General features: G+C 41.6%; 1 protein-coding gene across 1 annotated transcript in view; it reads left to right on the top strand.

The window, feature by feature from the left end:
- The window catches only part of Jmy (junction mediating and regulatory protein, p53 cofactor), a gene marked incomplete at its 5' end in the record, with an annotated part of 102777 nt that extends 90383 nt beyond the window's left edge, over positions 1-12394 (top strand). Inside the window, 3 exon segments of the mRNA XM_013514877.1 lie at positions 751-1354; positions 2781-3091; positions 7264-12394. Of these exon segments, the coding sequence (XP_013370331.1) occupies positions 751-1354; positions 2781-3088 (912 nt within the window).
- Between the last annotated feature and the right edge of the window lie 1211 nt (positions 12395-13605).

The following is a 13605-nucleotide window of genomic DNA, read 5'->3' as shown; positions in this document are numbered from 1 at the left end:
TTTTTTATTATTTTATATTGGTTGATCGGACACAGGGCCTTGCTGTGTAGCCCAGGCTGGCTTTGAACTCACTATGTAGCCCAGGCTGGCTTCAAACCCACAGTGATCCTGCCTCAGCCTCCCTAGTGCTAGAGCCTCACTTCAGGGCTGCCAGGTCCACTCACCACAGGGGCATCTGAGCTTGGAGTGAGCCCGGGCATCACCACAGGAACAGGAGTAGCAGGCAGGGTTCACAGAGGCTGTTCCAGAAGTGGCTCCTGCACACACACCTGCTGGGCCAGGGCTTCCCACAGTGAGAGCTGCACAGCGAGGCTGCTGGTCAGGCTCCCACCACATCCCATCGTCTTCAGAGGGCCTCCTGACACACCAAGTAACCTTTTTTAAAAAGGAAAAAATAGCAGATTTGAAAATACCAGTAGCAGATGTTTTATTATGTTGCATATTTTATATCTAATTTATTTTTCCATTTGAATTAGTTCCTTACATTTTTGTTGATACTATCTAATTTTGAACAGTTGGCTTCTTAAGTAGATGAGGCCTTGACATACCTTATCATATCTGATAAATAATAAAAGGATTATGGTAATTGCTGGAGAAGTATTAGGCATTGGTATTCTAGTTTTATTACTTTCCTGAAAAATCAAGTAAGATCCAAAACAACTTTTGAGTTGAAAGAGGAAATCAGTAGGCATTTGTTCGCATGTCATGGTTTAATGTGACACCCATTTGTGATCACCTTTGCTTGTTTAGAAGTATCCTGGACAAGTCATACTCAAGTCAACCAGGTTACGACCGGCTCACGCAAGGAGGAGGAGTGCAGTGAGCCCCGTGCCACGGGAGGACCAGTGTGACTCTGCGCCGGGGCCACTACAGGGAGAGCCCAGCGAGCAGGAGGGAGGCTGCGGCCAGCCTGGGCCCTCACAGCCAGCAGCAGCACCCCAGGGACTCCGGAGCCTTGCACAGTTTGAAGACTCTTCACTAGCACAACTTGAAGCCGTGTCATTACCTCTCAGTGGGGCCACCTCTGAACCACCTCCCACTGCCTCTCTTCCACTTTTGAATAGTAATGACCTCAGACCACATTCTGTCACTGCACATCCACTACCAGCACCAGTTCCTCCCACACTCCTGCCGCCCCCGCCCCCCCCACCACCACCTCCACCTCTGCCTATTGCAAAGGACAGTGCTGTCACTGCAGAGACACTGGAAATAGGGCTGCCCGGGAAGGATGAGACCGAGAAGAGGATCTCGAAGTCAGCCAGCGCCCCCTCAGCACACCTCTTTGACAGCAGCCAGCTGCTCAGTGCCCGGAGAAAGCTCAGGAAGACTGCAGAAGGCTTGCAGAGGAGGAGAGGTAAGCTATGCAGATGTTCTTGTGACCACCGGCTACATAGACCTCAAGACATTAATTGATAGCTCCTGGTCTCAAGGTCATAGCAGAGGAGAATTCTTACCAGCCTGCAGCATCAAATATGTAGACACACACAGATGTGGGCCATCGTGAGTCATTGCCATGTTTGTGTTTCCTGACATAATGACATTTGACCTATGATGGTAGTTCATTTTGACCTGTAGAAAAAATCTGATTTTAAAACTAGGAAATAAAGTAGGGGGAGTGTAGCTCAGCAGTGGACCACTTGCCTGAATGTATGAAGTACATTCAGTCCAAAGAACTAGCGAGGAGGAGGGAAAATATTCAAGGAAGTGTCAAAAGAGCCAGGCAGAGTGGCACACACCTGTAATCCTCATTCTGTGAGGGGCTGAGACAGGAGGGAGGCAAGTTAAAGCTCAGCATGGGCAATATAATGAGCCCCTGTCTTAAAATAGAAAATGTAAAAGGCTAGGAGTGCAGCTCAGTGTGAAGCCCGGGGTCCATCACTACAACCATGGCCGAGGGTGGAGGAGGAGAGACATTAGCAAGATCATGTAACAGTTGGTCATATTTCGGTATTAAGTACTTTATTATGTTCTTGTACAAAAGGCAAAGAATGGAGAGAATATGTGCAATTTGTTACATGTCAAATACCTTTAGTAAAGTTTCCTCCAAAAATAACGGAGGGGTTTAGTGTGACATAGAGCTTTCATGACCTTTGAGAAGCTTTCAGTTTACCCAGGACAAGTTGATATAAGGCAGTTTGCATCTTACATTTTAATTGTATCTTACATTTATTTTATTTCTTACCACAGTGTGAGTAAAATTTCAAAGCACAATCAGCACAGTGAGAGAATGTTTTTTTGGGTGGAAGTCTAACCCAGTCCTGTTTGAACAGGAAAGTCTCCGCAGCCATGCTGAGAGTGCCTCTGGCTCAGTCTTCTCACTGATCTGCTCTGCTCTGGGAAGATGGCAAGAGGAGCAGCAGTGCCTGCCCTCTCATTGTCAGGAGTTTTTAAATGAGGGCGGAACAGGGTTCTGTCTGTTCTGACAGCCTCTGCCCACAGTTGATGGTTCCACTTGTAGCTGGAATTTCCACATCTGGGTTATTATAGTCCAGGATGCTAGTGTTCAGAGATTGACTTGAGAGCACCAGGGATATAGCTCAGTGGCATAAGTGCCTGTCTGGCAAGCACAAGGTCCTGAGTTCAATTCCTGGTACCAAAAAACAAAAAAAACTTCCTATTTTAGGGCTGGGGATTTAACTCAGCGGCAAAGCACCTGCCTGGCAAGCGCAAGGTCGTGAGTTCAATTCCTGGTACCGGAAGAAAAACAAAAACAAACAAACAAACAGAGATTGACTTGAAGCACAGTCCTAACTGTGATTGTTCTCTTTCATTTTCCAAAGTGAGCTCGCCCATGGATGAAGTGCTAGCATCCCTGAAGCGTGGTAGTTTTCACCTGAGAAAGGTTGAACAACGAACTCTGCCTCCTTTCCCTGATGAAGATGATAGTAATAATATCTTGGCACAAATAAGGAAAGGTGTCAAGTTGAAGAAGGTACAAAAAGAAGTTTTGAGAGAGTCTTTCACACTGCTGCCCGACACAGACCCCCTCACACGGAGCATCCATGAAGCGCTGAGAAGAATTAAAGAAGCATCCCCCGAGTCGGAGGACGAGGAGGAGGCCTTACCCTGTACAGACTGGGAGAACTGACAAGTAAATGCCGCTGTCTTTGGCAGCGTTCAGTAGTAGTGCTTGTATTGGCTGGTGGGGCCCATTTAGACAGCCCAGCCGTAGAATGGATCACAGACGTGTGAAGTTCAGATCTTAATTCTATAGTTTACTGAAACTAATAGAACACACAAAGCACTTTTTATTTATTTATTTATCTATCTATCTATTTTGTCTTTTTTTGGGACAGGGTCTCCTATACAGTTCAGGGTGGCCTTGAGCTCACTTTTGCAACCCAGGCAAACTCCCAACTATCCTCTTCAGTCTCCTAAGTGCTGGGATTGCAGGTGTGCACCACCACGCCTGGCAAAAAACACTTTTTAAGGGCTATATCTAAATGTTTTTTTTTTTTTTATATTTTGCTCATTAAGAATTTCTACAGTGGGGGCTGGGGATTTAGCTCAGCGGCACAGCACTTACCTTGTCTGGTAAGCACAAGGTTGTGAGTTCGATTCCTGATACCAGAAGAAGAAAAAAAAAAGAATTTCTACAGTGAAGCTATATTCCAAGTAAAGGGACAATCTCACTCTTGCCTTAAATAAAAAAGGCTTTTTTCTAACTGAAATACTTTGCTTACACATTTTGAGTTTCGATGTATTAGCTTTCTGCAAAAGAGTTTCTCAAATCAGTCTAGTAAAATTACTGCATTTGCTAAGGATATAGCTTTCTTTTTGTTTCGTTTTGTTTTTTGAGACGGTCTCCCTGTGTAATTCAGGCTGGCCTTAAACTCACTTTGTAGCCCAGGCTGGCCTCAAACTCTCAACCATCCTCCTGCCTCCACCTCCCAAGTGCTGAGATTACAGGCATGCACCACCATGTCCCACTGATCATGTAGCTTTCTAAATCTTTAAAACTACTCTAGCACATCACAATTACTGCGTTGTCTACATACATTCAAGGCTGTAGTTCATGAATGTAGGAGACTTGCATAATGATCTTGAGGCTCCATGCCTGCTAACATTATCTTTGCTTGCACATGTGGCGTTCCTTTTAATAAGCTAGCTACAGTACGTAAAGTGGCACAAATTATTGAATCTACAGATACCACAAGCTATAAATGAAGTGTACAGGATTGGTAATTACCACAACAAAATTGCAGTATCTTGTGCAGACGTGTCCTTATTTTTGTTTGTTCTTCACAGCATTGACCAAAAGAAAAAGACCAAAGTTCTAGAAGGAAATTAAGGATATTTTAACATACTGGTTAACACTGTGATTCTTAACAGTATTCATTCAAGAGCTAACTGCAACTTGTTAAAAATGAAGATTTCTGGCTTAGAGAGTCTTAAGTTGTATGCAGATACACAACTGGATTTTGAAGACTTGGAACAAAAAATGTCAGTTATGTCAGTTTTTAAATATTGGTACATTCTGAACAATATTACTTGGTTGTATCAAACGATATTCTTTGGTCCTGTCTCGTGTTTCCTTTGGGCATGTGTCTGTCAGGAAATGACCTTCTAGTGTCTCTCCACCTGCCACACCCCAGTGACACCTGCATCACTCTTAACACCATAAAAATGACCATCTTCTTGGTCCACATTGCCTCACTGTGATTTAGTGTAGGGTCAGTAATATTCTGTGCAGTAGTATTTTGGTCAAGGCTGTTACATACAGAAGCCTTAATTATAATCATTTTATATGGCTTTCTGGTTTTTTGGATCCCAAAATAATTTGAAACCCTTTGCTTGTCCATATGACACTCTGCTTTGTAGAAGAGTGCACATGTGTATGTATGCGTGTATCTACTTCATATATAAAATCATTTCCACTTTACCTTTCTTGCTACTTACTGTTACTTGTCTCCTCCTGCTTGTAACTTTTCAGGTTGCTGCTCAAGCCCGCACCTAAAGATACTATTTTGTCACTGACTGGTAATTAATTCCACAGCTGGGTCTTCATGTATGTGTGTACAGTGTTCAGTTCTTTCATTACTCCTGGCCTGCCATGGCCTACTTCTGGCACTCTCCTTGCACGGCCCTGACTGTCTTCTCCCGCCACCAGATTTGCCAGACACAGAGATATTAGAAAGCAGTGGCACTCTGTAACTCACCTGGCAGAAGGGCTGTTTATGGCTGCTGGCTATGTGGTTAGTGTTAATCTCAAACACTAAGCAGCGTGCATGGGTATGCCACTGTGAAAGCTTCTTAGAGTTTTGTTGGGAGGTGTGGGGGTGGCTGTTCATGGCTATGTGTTTTACCGTACTGTACAAGGTCCGGTGCCTGCAGATTCACTCTGTAAAGACTGTAGACTACTGTAGTTATACACAGACAACTTAGAGGAGTGGTGGGTCACTGCTTTGTGATTGGAGAATAATAGTCAAAAGCTTTTAACTGTCATTTATATTTGTATTCTTAAAGATTTTAAACTTTTACATGCTTTAAGATGTCGAGTTTGGGCCGGGGAGATAGCTCAGTGGCACAAGCGCCTGCCTGGCAAGCACAAGGTCATGAGTTCGATTCCCGTTACCAAAAAAAAAAAAAAAAAACAAAGCATAACATATCGAGTTGGTTAAAACTCATGAAGTACAGAGTGAGGGTCCAGGTTGGGGCTCCTGCTTGAGGCCCCAGCACTGAGCACACCAGGGAGCAGCAGGCACAGCTAACAGTGCTCCTGCTCCCCTTTTCCTCCTTCCCCGGGGGTTGTAGACATGAGGAAATGCGTTTAGTTACAGACTGTAACCACTTTCCACTGTGATTCCTATAGGATTTTTCTTAAAATTGTTAAGCAATAATGTTGTGCATTAGAAGTACAGTGTGAGTCACATGAAAGTAAAAATGAACATGTGAGATTAATTTTACTAATATTTTACTTGACACAGTGGAGCCAAAATAGTACCTTGTCATATGCAGCCTGTGTAAAATCCAGTGCTGTTGTGTTTTCCTCCCCTCCTGCTCCCGCGTCCATCTGTGAATGGAGCCCGGGTTTCACCTCACATGCACGGCTGCAGTCCTTGCTGTCACACTGAGTGGTGCCCCAGCCCACACAGCTCTGAGGGAGTGTGAAGTCTTCAAAATCCAGGTCTGCTTCTCTGTGCAGTCCTTACTTCACATTTACTAACAGCACTTTTCTCAGTGTGGATGTATTTCATGGTTCAAGTGAAATGTCCCACCAAAACAAAAATTTATTCCTTGGGAAAATACTTTATGTGGTTTGAGCTGCTAAATTTTAAATTAAAAATGTAATCTCTCATTCACACACTTCAGGTGCTTGTAGCTGTAGTCTGTTCACACACATGTCAGTTCCTGTCTGATAGATAGGTCTTTTGTGTGTGTATTTCTGTGCTTGGGTAAGCTCATATATCTTAACATAGTACTTTGAATAATAAAATAGTTCTGGAAAAGTGTTGTTTTTTTTTTTTTTTAAAGTTGATTGATTGCTTAATGGAGACACAATCTTGCTATGCAGTTCATACCAGCCTTAAGTTTTCTATGTAGCCCAGGCTGGCCTTAAACTTGCAGTGATCTTCCTGCCTCAGCTTCCCAAGCAGGATTATCATCCTGCACCCATCAAAGTATTGATTTAAAGACTATTTTTTATCCTGTCCCCTAAATGTCATTAAAACAAAAATAGGCCAGGCATGGTGGTGCATGCCTGTAATCACCAGCACTAAGAAGGCTGAGGCAGGAGGCTTGTTGAAGTTTTGAGGGCTACAAAGTAATTTCAAGGCCAGCCTGAACTATAGAGAGACACTGTCTCAAAAAAAAAAAAAAAAAAAAAACAGTCTCTGTATTGAATTTTAAAGATATCATTGAATGGTTTTTACCCTGCTGGCAGTTTGGGGTACATTTTTAGATTGAATTTATTCCTTAATAAGTTTTGACATTTGGAAAAAGAAATGAAAATGATTGTAACAACTCTTTTTAAATGATCACAATCTATATATATTTTTTTAACATATTCTTTTTTGGGGCCAGGGATATAGCTCAGTGGCACAAGTGCCTGCCTGGCAAGCTCAAGGTCCTGAGTTTGATTTTTGGTAACAAAAAAAAAAGTCCTTTCAAAGGGCCTCCTGCATAACACCTACTGTATAAATGGGCATTTAAAGAAAGAAGCCCACATTTGCCTTGAATATTGCAAAGGGTAGGAGGGCACATGCAGACACACTGTCGGTAAAAACAGGCATTTTTTTAATACACTTTATTATTTTGTTTCAGACAGGTGACTTGAGAGAAGAAAGCTGTCTACAGGTAAAGATTGGTTCTGATTCTTTTGGATAACAATAGTGAAGCAGTTTGTCCCACAGCTGGATTCCATTAGATCCGGAGTATGTTGACTCAAGTGGTGTGAAAAACAGAAACGAAGCACAGCTGGCAGTTCCTTGCTGGTCACCCCGGCAGACGGCGAGGAGCGCACATGCGGCAGCACTGCCAGCTGCAGCAAGAAGCAACTTTCTCTTCCACACCCAGCGCACCCTGTGGTGTCAGTCACACTCGGGGTCTCGGTGAACCGGAAGCACATTGGGCAACCCAGTCTGCTGTGAGCTGTTTGGGGACTGCTTCATGATCATCTTTGAGTACACTGAGAGACAACTGCTGAAAATACAGAGCTGCTTCCAGATCAGCTATAGAAATAGTGCTACACTCTGAAGAAGAGCTGTTGGGGACGCTAGAGGTCAGAAAGTAAATGCAAATCAGATGGAAATGCACTTACAATTTTTACATTACTCCTAAAGAATCTTCATAAAGATGCTCACCGTCTGAAAAGCCACTGGAGAGACACCTAGTAATGTGTGTACCATGACATTTAATGACATATTTTTAGAAGGCCACACAGTCTTATACTTTGTAAGGGTTTGAAATTTCCATGCTTTTAAATAGCTTTTCATAATTCTGGATTTATAATAGTTTGAATTTTATGTGTATCCTTGTTTATGAGAAGCAATACTTCATGATTTGATAATATTTCAAATTATTTTTAGTCTTTTTGTTTGAACTATTGCTTGATCACTGTAACCCGTGACTCTCTATTGAGAATCAAAAATCAAGATTCAGTAATAGGGATACAGATCTTAACTGTTTCTATCATATATCATTTTTAAGTGTTTATTTTACTCCACAATGAAAAAGCATGTGCTCCACAAAAATGCAGAAGGTAGACCCTCAGAAAAGGTTCTTTGGCTGCATTTCCCTTTCTCTAAGTTTTGAATGGGACTTTGCAGAGAGACCTTATTGTTGTCAAAGAATGTTAAACATACGAATGCAGCTCTAGGTTTGCTATAAGGAAGCCTGAAGGTACCTCTGTCGTGGGTCATCAGCAGGATTGTCCTGGGCTTGCATGAAGGTAGATGATGTATGTAGTTGGTGGCACTCTGCAGAGTGTAATTCTGCACAAGACAGGTCCTGGTTTATATGGGGGAGTTAGGATTGAAATGTCAAGAAGAATTTTATTATCTTAGAAGGCAAAACTCTGGCCTGATCCCAGAAAGCAGAACTAAAGTCAAAGTTCCTTAGTGTATTGTTTTCCTGGAGAACAAGTGCTCACATTATTGACATTTTTAAATGTAATTTTCTTTAGTTGTGGAGAGATACTGTGACAACAGCCTCTATGTGACAGTCTTTCAGCTTAAACGTTGGTCATGTATATATTGATAAGAGCAGGAGCTTCCTGTACAGCATTTTCAAACACTGATTTCAGTCCCCAAATAGTTCATACATCTCTCCTGGGAAGAATAGAAATATAAATCTACTTCACAGACTTTATCCCAAGGTGAGAGTGTGAGTGGATATGCTTTATAACTTTAATAAAGCATTAAAGCATGGTTTTAATCCAAAGAACCATTTGTTAGAATGTTAATATGTTTGGAAAATTTTAAAGTAAATTTAGAAACTTTTAGTAAAAATCATGTATTGGTTTTATGCATCCAGTTTTGCATGGATTCCATATCCAGTGTTTTGGATGCTTGCTTATAACCTAAGTTTTATTCACTTTATTTCAACTTTAGAAGAAAATAATTAACAAAAAAACCCTGGAACCCTCACATGTTGAAAGAAAATTGCTACCATTAGTGTTCTCCTGGGAGCCCACGTAAAACAACTCACTTGAAAAGATCCTGTGGTCGGTCTCCCCACACTATCAGACAGCAGTTGTGCAGGACACTGTCAGCTCTGAGAAGACTAAGGGAGGGCTGCTCCTCCCCCTGCAGTGCAGGTGTCGGCTGGGCTGGGGGAAGTCCCTAGCATGTGCACTTCCCTGCCTTAGGCTCCAGCTCTTTGGGCTGGGATATAGTGTCCTAGCCCCTAAGTGCAAAGTCCTGGGTTCAGGCCCCTAGCAGTGGGTGTGTGGTAGGGGAATCTAAGTTCCAAGTTTCACAGAATTACAAATTATGGTAGCCTTTGGAGTTACTCACAAATTATATTAAAATTTCTAATAGCCAGGGGCCACTTGTCCATCAAGATAAGATTATTAGTTAAACTATGATTTTTAAGGCAGGTTTTTTTTGTTTTGTTTTGTTTTGGTACCAGGAATCAAACTCAGGACCTTGCACTTGCCAAGCAGATGCTTGTGACCCTGAGCAATATCCCTGGCTTTAAGGCAGTTTTAGAACCACACAAAACATGTGTTGGGGTATTTAAATTTTAACCCCCTGCCCCTGTGAGGATCTTTGGCTTTAATGTTAAATTTATATATATTTGGTTTTGTGGCACTTACTGATGATCAGGTTTCCATTTCCAAACTTGCCTGCACTTTCTGTATGGCTCAGAATATTTGACCATTCTATTTATGTTGAGATATCATTTGTATATCCACAGACAACTTCTTGCTCTTGCTGAGTCAACTTAGAAGTTAATTTACCAATCCGGTCTTGATTGCAATAAGTATAAAATGGGAAGACAAGTAGATCGTGACTTGAGGATGTTTCGAGGTTAATGTTATTGCTCACTTGAATTTCCGTTTAAAATATTCCCCTACTAGCAACCAAATGTATGTCTGTATAGCAGCATAGCATGGATAGGAGCAGCGCCTGCTGGCTGGCTGACTGAGCTGTCACACAGTGGTGTGAGGAAACGCTTGGCTGGTGAGGACTTTAGAGGATGAACTGTTGTCTTGTTTATTTTGAAGTGTAGTTACAGGCGTACTGAGTTTCTGAGCAGCATAAAAACAATTCCTTAGTTCTTCACTGTGGAACTGAAGCGTTCTATGAAATGCAGTTTTATGAGTCCTGGTGGACGCAGCTGTGGCCAAGGTGCAGCATTTCCAGAGAATGTGTGGAACCTCCCCATTCACGAGCTCTGCCATCTCCTCTGCTTGCGTTGGGGAGACCCTTGTTTCTTCAGAGTTGAACTAGGGTTTGGCACCATACCTGCAGCCGTGTTATACCATGAAAATGTGTTACATGGTAAAGCACACGTCAGCCATTGTAGGCACAGGAAGGAGAGCTCTTCAGTCAGCAGGACACAGCGTATCGGCAGCACCCTTTACATGAGTCAGAGTGCAGCTCATACTTAATTTTATACATTCCCTGTGACCAGTTTCAAGTTACATTACCAAGTATGTTTGTATTAATTTAAGTCAATGCTTTTATTTTAGCCTGAAGAAAATTTTTTATAAACACATGGATTTTCAGCTTTATTATCTAAATAAGTATTATGCACATAGCACCAGACACCAACCTTTAAAGCAGTACTATTGGGGCCTGCCAGGGCATTGGAATTGCTTATACTTTATCAGGTTATTTGTACAAAAAACAAACAGCTTGTTAAAATGCAACCATTTGATAATGAAAGCAGAGAGGGACCTGTATTTTTACCTAAGTCTTGCACTGAATATAAATAATATAAAGTGAATTGTAATCAGATTTTATTTCCAATTTAGTGCTTAGCATAGAAAAAGAGCTGTGCTTAGTGTTGGAGGCCTGAGCAAGCAGACTCACTTGGGGTGGGGGTGAGAGGGCCCCTTCCACAGCACAGTGCTTGCGTGGCTGCTGAGCGGCTCAGGAGGTGCCCAGACCCCACAGAGTGCACTATTTTTATCCTAGAAACATAGTATAACTTTAAAAGTTTTCCCTGCAAAATGAGTTTATATTGTTGCCTAAACTTCGATGTTTGTAAGCAGTTTTTTTAAAGGTGAGGGAGAAGACTGTCTGCGTGCACACATGAAATGTTTGTCCGTGTAATTATTTCAAAGATGTGTCGATTCTGAAATTTCCTGTGTGGGCCAGAGTAAACGTACAGTTTACATGGCCTGTGTAGGCTGTAATTCCAAGTGTATGTCTGTGCCAGCTTCTGCGGACGGCTCCTGTGCCGCTGTAGGGTGTGTGCATGGAGCATACCTCTTTGAGATCCACATGGCCGCTAGGTATGATGAGTCACTGGATCTCAAAGAAAATCACGTTTTGAGAGAAGTTTTTGTTCTTTTAAATTCATTTACAGCCGAGAGTGACTCTGATGGGGAACTTACAGTGTGTAGGGAAGATGCAGAGTGATGTTTAGATGAAGTATGGGCATTGAGCTGAGTTTTATTTAACAGGCTTTTTATTTTAAATTTGCATGTTCTCTGTTAACTATCAAAGGATGTCGCTAGCTATTCCAGCTGCCCCAGTACTCATAATTTGTAAGAGATCTCCACAGTCACCAGGCAGCATTTCCAAGATGAGCAGACAGTGCAACTTGGTGACTTCTGGCCTCTGGGCCTTTTGACAGAACCCTGTTGGCTCATGAGATTTCTCATTGTGCTGTGTGTCTTGCCAGGGGTGGAGCCAGATGCGTAGTTTATGACACATGGAAGGCTGCAGATCATTTTGCATGAATAAAGTCCCTTAGAGCTAATGAAACTGACATGTTTCTACCCACTCTGGGTAAATGAAAATTATGCTGGCAAACTGACTCACCATTTACTAGCTTTATGCAATACTATAAAGGTAGAAGCAGAAACACTAGCACATTGTGCTTGGCTTTATGGATGGCTTTCTCTCCATGACGTTAAATGGACAGTGCATAGTGGACTGTAAGTGCACCTCCCGCAGATTTATAAGAAATATGCTCAATTAACATTCTAAAGTATTAAAAGTACAAAGAAAACACTAAGCAAGCATTTATAGCAATACTATGAAATCTACAATAATTGTTTTGACTGTTGCCTTTTGCTCATCAGTGCAAATTTTCTGCATTGTAATTACTGTATTGCTTTGTATCTCATGTTTTTTACACCTGACTTTAGAGTTAAGTACTTGTCCACCAAGTATTGCAATCACCTTTCTCTTATTGTACATGCAGTGTAATAACATACAGTTTTGGTGCTTAACAATATTCCTTTTTTTCTTTAATAAAGGGTATTTATTTGAACTAACCTGGTTGTGCTTTTTTTTTAAAAAAATTTGAATACTCTTTATTGACAAAAGTTAATAGACAGTGTTAGAAAAATTCACTGTTACAACTGAAGAGCTGAAGAGCCGCGTGTGGTGGCGCACACCTGTAATCCCAGCACTCGGGAGGTTGAGGCAGGAGGATTGTTGTGAGTTTGAGACCAGCTTGGGCTGCAAAGTGAGTTCAAGCCCAGTCTGAACTCCATAGGGGGACTCTGTCTCAAAAAAAAGACGAAAAAAAAAAAAAAAAAAAACCTGAAGAGCTGAAAGCTTGTCACAAATAATTTAGGAATAGCTGCTCCTCACATAATTGTCCAACTGTTTTCAGTCTCCGGTTCTGAACAATTCTAGATTGTTGACAAACCTTTTGTTGTTGTGGCAGTACACCAGTTTCTCTTCTTGTTCCTCCACTTTCTTCAGATCTGTGTCCCACTGCTGAAACACATTCAGAAACCGCTCAGGATACTCTTGGTTAAGTTTCTTCAGAAAAGTCAAGCCAAGTATCTTTTCCACTCCTTCCCTCTTTCCCTTCTTTTTCTTTCTTTCTTTTTTTTTTTTGGACAGGTCTAGGTACGCCAAGCTGGCTTCAAACTCAAGATCCTTTGTTCTTGTGTTTTCCAAACGTGTTCAATTTTCTGACTACTGGACTTGAAAGAAGCCTTGGTATATGTTTCTAGTCTTTTTCTCTTGGCAAGGAGAACCTTCTTAATGTCAGCTCCAAATTTTTCCAGCATGTTCTGTACCTGTGCTTGTTTAAAATAGCATCGTTGGTAGATATTCTCATGCTGAGTAGGAGATGCACAGCAACTTTTGCTCTTTGCAGCAGGAGCTGGGACAGGACCCATGGCCTGTCACCTGCACTTGGCTCTTCCTGAGCATGGGTAATAATATTTAACAGCAACTTTGTGTTAGTAACTCCCTCATTCATTGCTGTTTGTATAAATGTACACAAAATTTGGAAATACTGATTTCCAAAATTGAAAGGTTTTTAAATACAGTAAAACCTCAGTTTGTGAGCACAGTTCATTCTGGGAACATGATTATAATCCAAAACACTTTTATATCGAAGTGAATTTCCCCATAAGAAATGGTAACGGATGCTTCTAATACCAAAAAAAATTCACATAAAAATGATTATACAATACTGTAATACAGGGCAAAATAATAAAATGCAAAATATAAAGAAAAGAACTAC

This window comes from Chinchilla lanigera, unplaced genomic scaffold (genome assembly GCF_000276665.1).
Source record: "Chinchilla lanigera isolate Chin_1 unplaced genomic scaffold, ChiLan1.0 scaffold00024, whole genome shotgun sequence".
NCBI lineage: Eukaryota > Metazoa > Chordata > Mammalia > Rodentia > Chinchillidae > Chinchilla > Chinchilla lanigera.
This window is presented reverse-complemented; position numbering and strand designations above follow the sequence as displayed.